Source organism: Rosa chinensis, chromosome 1 (assembly GCF_002994745.2).
Source record: "Rosa chinensis cultivar Old Blush chromosome 1, RchiOBHm-V2, whole genome shotgun sequence".
NCBI classification, from domain to species: Eukaryota; Viridiplantae; Streptophyta; class Magnoliopsida; order Rosales; family Rosaceae; genus Rosa; species Rosa chinensis.
Window position 1 is genome coordinate 7,168,404 of NC_037088.1, and position 9,387 is coordinate 7,177,790.

The 9,387-nt window shown below is 36.8% G+C and overlaps 1 protein-coding gene across 1 annotated transcript; it reads right to left on the bottom strand.

Annotated features, from left to right (window-relative positions):
• Window positions 1-5,184: 5,184 nt before the first annotated feature.
• On the bottom strand, window positions 5,185-6,876 carry LOC112195308 (protein JINGUBANG). Its single transcript, XM_024335724.2, has one exon. The coding sequence runs from the start codon at window positions 6,805-6,807 to the stop codon at window positions 5,551-5,553; it is 1,257 nt and encodes a 418-aa protein (XP_024191492.1). The 5' UTR covers window positions 6,808-6,876; the 3' UTR covers window positions 5,185-5,550.
• Between the last annotated feature and the right edge of the window lie 2,511 nt (window positions 6,877-9,387).

The window sequence follows — 9,387 nt, forward strand, 5'->3', positions numbered from 1 at the left end:
TTCAACAAATTTGTTGTATATTTCAAGAATTATTTTCAGCGTATGACGACTAATGTTCATAGTGAAAATTTAATATTATCTTAGATACATTTTGAATAGTTTACTTGCAACTAACATGTGTAATCATAAAATTGACAGAGCCAAAGAATGAAGAAAGTTAGGACACAATTTTAGAAAAAAGTTGAGAACGGTTGTTGCCTTGTTTTCTCTTATTGGACATATGTCTTGCATTTTTAAATTACTAGTTATATTGGAGGAGAATGAAACCTTATCTAGCCTAATCCTAATTTAATTCTCAAGCCCCCACCAGTTGGGCTAATCTCAAGAGCTTTTTGTTTGTTATTTAGGGTCGATAGACACTATCATAAAACTTTGTTCAGAGAATTCCAAAAAAAAAAACTAAGAAACAAGTAGATTAGGAGGAAATGAAGTCCAAATCCCGACAAACTATGAGTAAAACCCATCACTAGCGTCAAAACTTTTCTCCACCGGACAAAATAATACCCAACTTTCAAAAGTGATCAAAATGATACCTAAATTTTTAAAAGTAATCAAAATGATACCTAAATTTTTAAAAACAAATCAACTTGATACCCAACTTTCAAAAGTGATCAAAATGATACCTAAAGTTTTAAAAACAAATCAATTTGATACCTCAGTTTATTTTTTTTAGGGCTAAATACTGGTTACTACTCTGTGGTTTAGGTCCAAAATCAATTCAGTCCTTGGACTTCTAATTTCATCAAAAACACCCCTGTACTTTCAATTCTGATCTAATAGGTCTAATTCATTAATATTGTGTTATGGGTTCAAGTTATAGTTGGATTATTTGTTGAAAAACTATTTATTTGATAGATTTCTAATAGTGGGACTCACTCCAAAATTGACTATGCAGGCCACCTCAACACCACATCATAAAACATAGGCCATGTATGAGCCATGTCAACAAGTTAAATGACTCAATTGTCGGAAGACTAACAAATTGGACGTATTATATGAAAATTGAAAATGTAAGGGTGTTCTTGATGAAATTAGAAGTTTAGGGACTGAATTGATTTTGGATCCAAACTACGTAGTAGTCAATATTTAGCCTTTTGTTTTTTAACTTCTTTGTTAAATCAAATGCAAAATCAAGCACAAAAATTGAAGTGATTTGTGGTTAGAGGGCCATCAATCATCTATAACCCAATCTTCTTCTTCTATAGAATTAAAAAAAATTTCCATTCAATTTCAATTCTACCATCGATCGTAGAAACAAATAAAGTTCGGATGTTTCCCAACTTCTAAAGAAACAAAGAAAAATGGGTAGAGAAAGAGAGGCAGAGATAGAAGAAGAAGAAGAGAATTAACAAAGTAAAATAAAAAATAATTGAAAAATAGTTTTTTGTGTAAAATATTATTATAACCCCATAAAATACTGCACCACACGTGATCAATTTTAACAAAAAGTTACAAAAAATTAAACCGAGGTATCAAATTGATTTTGATCACTTTTGAAAGTTGGGTATCAAGTTGATTTGTTTTTAAAATTTTAGGTATCATTTTAATCACTTTTAAAAATTTAGGTATTATTTTGATCATTTTTGAAATTTGGGTATCATTTTGTCCGATGGAGAAAAGTTTTGACCCTAGTGGTGGGTTTTACTCGACAAACTATAGCAAAATATTGACGTGCCCGTCTGATTTTGGAAATTTTATCATTAGTGGTGAAATCTTGTTTTCCTGAAGATGAAATCGAGATTTGAAAACATGCAATTTACCGTGATTGGATATCTTCTAAACATTCAAGGTAGCTTCATAACAGAAAGGTAATAATCAACATGAGGCCTTCAGCAGGCCTTGCTTAAAATAGTGTTGTCAGTCACTCAGTCGGCTGAATGTTTGTATAGCCTGCATTGCTTTGAAGCTTTGTCGTCTTGCTGGCGCTGCTTGATTTCCATTGTCTTTTTTAGAATTTTGAAGTGACATACCCCTGAAGAACTGTTCCTTGCTGTTGCAAAAAGTGATGGATGGTCCAGATGAGAAGGCATTTTAATGTATAAAGGAAAAGTAAAGGGAGAAGAATCTCCTTAATTGTTAATACGAAAAAGAAGTCTCCAAGTTCCAACCATAATCATAAAGATTGCCTGGCCCAAGTCCAAGCTATAAAGTAGTGCTTTCTTTATATTGTTGCTTTAGCTGTTAGGCTGGTAGCTTTATTTTGACAAGAATAGATTTTAAGAAAGAGTCCTCGTTGAAGTTTCTATTTTCTATGGGCTGTTTGGTGCTGGAGGGTTCAAACGGTTAGTTTCTGTAGAAAGCAATAGTCCAGTTCATCTTCCTAGTTTGTATGTGTAAAATTTAGCTCAGGGAATATGATCAGCATCTATCCTTCTGTTACTGTCTCATACACCACGTTTAAGTTTTAATGGCAATTAGTTTTTAGAATCATTGATTACGTTGTGAGCAGCAAATGTAATTAACGTAGAGATAATCACCTGGGTGATAAAATAGTATGATAGGTTGGCTGCTCCATTTCCAAATGAGAGATGAGCATTTGGAAAACTTGGAATTCATCTACTGCTTTATAGGACATGATCGAGCTCGATCTTGCTTGAAATTAAGAGAAGAATATCCATTTGAGGTTTGACAGATTACTGGGAAGAGAAAAGATTTTTTTAGCATTTGTACAAAGAAAATTGTTCATGTTCTAATTCTTTTTCCTTGGTGGGTGTTTGGATGAACATTTTAGTATATTCTTCAATGGTTGGTGATGTAATGCAGAGTGTGTCCTTAAAGCCAAGACTGATAAGAGATGGCATTCTTTATTAACAACTCAAAGCTGCAACATAATCATGTAACAACTACAAAGCCCCACCACTTTCCCATGCCCCTCTTGCAACCCTATATCTTCCAATTCTTCAAATTCAAGTACGAAAGAGCAACATTGCAACAAAATCAAAAGCAAAACATAGTTGAGGCTTCAATATTGTGCTTCCTTAAATTTAAATGGACTCTGTGATCTGCATGCAAGTACGAAGTTATGAACTAAGACCCCAATTGCAACCGAAGAATGGTAGCACAACTCAAATCTTTCACTTCGTACCAAGGAAAATGGAAGTAAGAAAAAAGGAGATGTTTGCAAGAATGAATGAGCCAGCAATGTTCCTTTGAAAGGTTAGCCAAGTTGTGGCTCAATCAATTCCAAGGTATTTCCTAAAGGGTCTTCAAACTTCCGGTAAGTGTTTGTAAAGAGTGTCAGGCAACAAATCAGCCACTTTGGTGGAGAAAATGCGGTGACGCCAGTGGTGTTCAATGGTACAAATGAGAGAAGTAAGCCGGAGGAGTCCATCCTTTCAAATTTGTCTTTGTTTTAACTTTTAACCATGAGTCTACTTTCTCTGAACTTTCATTTACTTCTAGAGTTCGAAGGGAACATACAGATCTTAGGAAATTGCTTTTCGTTACAAAAGAGATCAAAAGGTAGGAATGACATATAACCTCGGATGTAGGGATACATGCTGCTCAAGTTTAACTAACTTGATTCCATCCTCACACTAAACTAAATGCAATAGGGCATTCTGATTTGAATGGTATCCTTGTAAGTTGTTAGACAAAGCAGTCAAATAGATTGTGCATGTCGTTTATTCTATCATTACTTTCTCCTCTCACTTTTTCCCACACTTTTATATCAATTCAGTTTGATACAATTAAATATTTATTTTCTTTATATGTAGTGTAGTATGATTCTTTACTTCACCCAGATCTTACGCATTTTAAACAAGACCATTGAAAGCAAATCCAGTAAATAAAGATTCAAACATTCCGAAAGCATATCTCGAAAGCATTCAAACCAGTTACTTGAATTTGAGTATTGTGATCTGATCCCTTGGTATGGCTTTGAAGTTTAGTTTCTGCTATTTCAATTAGTCTAAGAGAATAATTGAGTGAAAAAGATAAAACCATAGTATAATCGAGAATTGAACTGTAGTAGTTCCACCAGAACTCTAAAGCAGTGTTTTATTTATTTTATTGCTCCATTTGGTAGGCTTTTAGCTCCTTTCACACGAACTAATTTAAAGAATTGGTCATGATGTAGCAACAAAGAAAGAAAAATAGTCGGTGCATGGTTGAAACAGGACATTTTGTACTTCACTGCTTGCTTCTGCTGTAAGATGGACTCAGATACTTTTGTATCTTCATTTCGAAGAGTAATATTAGTTGAAACTATCTAGGGTTAATGTATAGGCATTCCGTTCATCCCTTAAAGATTAAGTTTACTTGTTACTATCTCTGGCTTAGGCTACTCTATCGAACTGGACATCACTTCCATCCAGGAGTTATGCATTCGGCTCTACTAACACAACACAAATTCCTTTTTGTCCACCTCTAACAACATTCAGTCATGTTTGGGACAATAATTGCAACAGTTCTTAGAATCATTGATTATAATAAGAGCAGAAAATGTGATTAACATAGAAATAATCAACCGGAAGACAAAAAGAATCTATGTATATAATGCACATCTAGAAACGAGGATCTTGACAAATCCTCAAAGACATTACTCGTTTAACAGTGATACAATTGCTTATGTTTGATGTGATCCACTAAAAGTGTCGAGATATATATAAAATGTCAGACAATCTGGTAAGAGAGAACATTACTTGCTGGTAAAATTATCTGGATTGTTACTACAAATACTTAAACAGATGAAATATTCATCATATGAATAAGTGCCAGCACCTCTTGTGCTAGCCGTTGCTTCAAGTGACCATTTTTTCTTGCAAATTAATGAGAGATGAAAGTTAGAAGCTTTGACTTAAACTGTTGGTTTTCCCTGTAGATAGGACAGGTGCTCTTCTCCACTGATTAGGAGAAAATATTTGTCTGAGGTTGGAAACAACCAAAAAGCATATATATTTAAAAGAACATATTCTTTAGTTCTTATACCAAGCAAACTGGTTGTTCATGTTCTTATTCTATTCTTTTTGGTAGATATTTAGTTAATTTTTTAGTATTCTTTCAAATATCTGCCATTTTCAGAGTGTATTTGTCTTCAGGTTCATCGATCTAATTAAATTTAAACCTGTCAAGATTGTGATTAAAATGACAGATCTTCATTAACAGTTTAAAGCTGCAACATAATCAATCATGTAACCACTACAAAGAATATTATTGACTCCATTGATGAATCCACTAAAATACTAAATACAATTGATAACTCCATTGATGATCCACTAAAATCTTCAATACAATTGATAGGAAATGTAACCGACTATCTATAGTGAGAACAAAACAGAATCACACCACTTTTCCTATGACCCTTTTGTATTCCTAGGAAATAATTTACACACAATTCTCTGAAGTGAAGTATACAAAAACTCAAACCCAAAACCAACTCTAAAAAATTTGACATTCCAGGCTTCAAAATTGCCCTTTCCAATGCCTTTGAATCTGAATGAACTCTTTGATCTGTATGCGACTATGAACTAAGACCCAACTATAATGTCAGACACCTAAAACCAAAAACAAGGAGCCCAAAAATCAAAACACAGAGACTTTGTAGAATTTCTAACTCAAGATGATGGACTTTTCCTCTGTACTCCTCTGTGTTGTGGAGGGCTTGGAAACCCACCAAACTCTTAAGCTCTTGTCAAGGCCTCCACTATACAACATAAATCCACCACCAACACTATTCGGCGATGCTTGCAAGCACTTGACTGGCCCTTCATGGCCACTAATAATCCCAATTTTGGAAAGCTTCCCAAAAGCCTCTCTCTTCCATATACCAATACTCTTATCCGCTGATCCACTACACAACATCTCCCCCATCAAACACATTGACAACACTGCCATTTGATGCGCTTTTGTTTCGCAAACCAACTTCCAACTCGCAACTTGATCACCATCACTAGTACACACTTCCCATCCCATCACAAACCCATCCGAACCGCCTCCATAAACCCATCTCCCATCCTCGGAAACAATCACCGAATTGAAAGAAACATCCTTATGACCCTCCAAAATACCCTTCAAGCAATGTGAGCTCTTCCCCTCTTTTCCCCAAGCCTTGATCTTTCCATCGGCAGAAGCAGAATATACGATCCCTTTACCTGCCACCAACCCATTAATGGCATCATCATGAGCCTTAATCGACTCTACGCACTTCAAATCCGAAACCCTCCACACCTTAAGGGTCTTATCCCACGATCCAGAGTAAATCAACCCATTATAGAAAGCCAGACAAGAGATACTATCAGCATGTTCAATCCACAACTTCTTGTGGTGCCTCCTCGTTTGCACATAATTGCTTTGCTTCATGAACTTCCCCAAATAGTCTTTCGTTGTAGGCAGTGTGTCCACAAGCTTAAACACATTCTCTGAACTCCGCGAAACCTTCCAAACTCTGATCCTGCTGTCTTGATGAGCCGTAAAGACCTTGTTCCCAACGGTCACAACCGCCTTCACCGAGCCATCGCCTTGTCCGAACTTGGTGAAAGGCCTCAAATCAGGCTGCTGCCACACGATGATGTCTTTGCCTTGTGAAGCACTGAGAATGAACTCTCCACATAAGGACAGGCACGAAATCGAGCCTTTATGGCCGGCAAGCACAGCCAGTGATCGGTAGGAGAAGGACCCGGATAAGTGCGTGCATGGAAAATGATGGTACTTGATATCCTGGAGCTCGAAACGTGCTGAGGTCGGCGGGCTTTCTTCGGAGGCCTCGCTGCTTGTGCTGCTGATGCTGCTGGTGCTTGCTGCTGTGGCAGAGAGTAAGGGAGTAACTGAGAGGCGTTTGTTTTCTGAAAGAGTCATGGGATGAAACATAGTGTACGTTCAGAAATGAACAGAAACAGAGACAGAGAGAGAGAGAGCAGAGAGGAGCGGAGTTGGGAGGAGGTAGGGAAGTAATGGAGGAGGGGACATATATATTTAAATGGGGGGAGAGGGGGAGGTGCAACGGCTACTTTGACGTGTGGCAAAGACGAAAATGTATGGAAGGTTTGATTAGTCGTGAATCTAAAAGTAGGTTGGCTTAGAGGGACCACTATACCACACAATGTCTAAAGCTCCATTTCATATTCAATTGATGGAGACCGAGCTGTAGGGCTTTTTCTGCATATTTTACGAGGGTTGTTCGCTGACCAGTTGGACGTCGCGAACAAGGGTTGCGTGTACTTTTTCTATTGACTGCAGATTTTTTTCGTAAGAATTATATTCCTTTCTCAAAGGAGAGCGAACACCAAGAGTAAACGGAGAAATTATAAATAACTACTATTTAAGTATTTAAGTAACGAGAGAGTGTTATTCCTGAAAAAAATAACTTTGGAGGGAATGTGAAGGGAAAGTGAATATAATGACTGAAAATAAATGTGTAATTTTAAATTATTGTAATTTTAATTTTTTAATTTTACATACGTGATTAAGATCCACTTGTTTTAGATGAGCATGACTGATGAAGTTAGTCAGCTACTAACTACAATAATAAAAAAAAGCCTTGTAACTAGGTACAATACTGAAATACAATTTAGTACTCGGTAAACACAAAAAAAAAAATTAAATTCTAGAGAATATGCTCTTGCGAGTGCAGGATAATTTACTCTCGAAAGAGAGGTTGTCAAGTATCGTTCAAGGTCTGGGAGCTTCCTTTTACTCTGATCACGATGAGGGAGGTTGTAGTTGATCTTTGCGACAGCTTTCTCTTGCCCAAGTGTCACGGGCCGAACTTTGCAATGCGCAAAGCGAACCGTGCGGCACTTGCTAGCAAGCAAGTCAGCTAAGTGAGTACCTTGCAAGGAACAATGAAAGCCTCGCGATATTAAAATAGTGCTAGCAACAAGCAAGAACACAATTATACAAACGTTGGGCAACCGCGAAGAACAATGAATAATCGAAAGGAAAGATCAAAGGGCAATCTCATGAGACACAGATATTGAATAATTCCTCTTTTATTTATGGTAAGACGGCAAGGGAGGCAAAAGTACATGTGCTTACCTATACTAGTTCACTAGTCCAAACTATGCCGACTAAGAACTCCTCCCAAAAGAGAATATCGGCCTTACATGAACATGACAGGAGGAAACATGAAAAAGGCCGAGGAGACTAATGCTAAAATAAAATAAATTACATAATCTGTAAATTACCAAAACATCCCTAGCACACAAGCAAACCAACCAAAGGCTTGACTAATGACCTTGGGCAAGGTTGCTTGTAGCATTACAAGTGCGGCCCCTAACACCAAGCATATGGCGATGAGGCTCCGACTAGGACGGCGTTGTTAGATCTGAGGCTGAAAGTTGCTAGCAGTGACAATGGCTTCCTTCCTCCAATGTTCATGGGTTTCAATCAATCATTTGACTCCTTCGTCAATCTTGGCGAACTGGTGATTTGAAGAGTGACAGTTGGTGCATCGGCAGTTGATGTAGATCATTGGTCTGGCTTACTTGATTGGAGGCAGGTGGTAGGTGCTGTCGATGATGGCGCTAGTTTCATGATGCAATAACAAGTTGGCGGCAAACCCCTAGGGTTCTCCTCTAGTGGATGGTATTCAAACTTCTAATTTTGGGCATGATCTTAAGTTGTAATAGAATTAGGCTTATTCCATTTTCTTTTTTTCCAGTCAAAATGGATGAGGGGTTTGCGACCTCTTGAGATGTTGTAGATTCTCCCTCAATAATCATGCCTATTTGTAGTTTTTCTTGGGAGTTGTTAGAGTGTTTTTGGTCAGGCATAAAGGTTTGAAAATGTGGGTTTACTTAGGTAATGACTATTTCTGACAACCTCATTAAGATAAGTCGTTATGTGTAATGCTAAACTGACTATTCTCTCTTAAAAAAAAAAAAAAAATTCTTAAACTAGGTACAATACTTAAAAGAGAACTCAATACCTAATGCTTCATTCGGCACTTCCATAGAAAAAACATCACAATGATAGAATTAGGGACAAACAACTTTTAGTCTTGTCTATTTTCAACAATCAATCCCCAACTTCAATCATAAACCCTAAACCAATCAAAAAAATATAAGCCTAGGGATAAATCACGATCGCTAGGTGTTTGCGAACGACAAGACTTATCTGGTAGTCATCTACTAATTGTTGTATGATAATAATAAAAAAGAAAAATTAAGTCATAAGGATTACCATACCGGATACTCTTCGATAAATTGTTTATTATTATTTTCCAACAACTAATCTCTACTATTATAAAACGAAGTCCTCAGAAGCTTCACTAAATTTTGAGCTATCTTTTTTTTTTTTTTTTGAACGAGTGGGGTGTCAGTCCATTATAGTAAAGTAGGAAACGTTACAAATATGACTCACCCGGACTCCGGGCAACGACAGAAAAGAGTCATGAATGAATGGTCTAAAGCAAGCCCTAGACTACCCAAACATAATGTAACCATAGGA

Bases quoted from the DNA above. Each gene is read 5' to 3' on its own strand.
- LOC112195308 (XM_024335724.2), bottom strand. From the start codon at position 6,807: ATGTTTCATCCCATGACTCTTTCAGAAAACAAACGCCTCTCAGTTACT.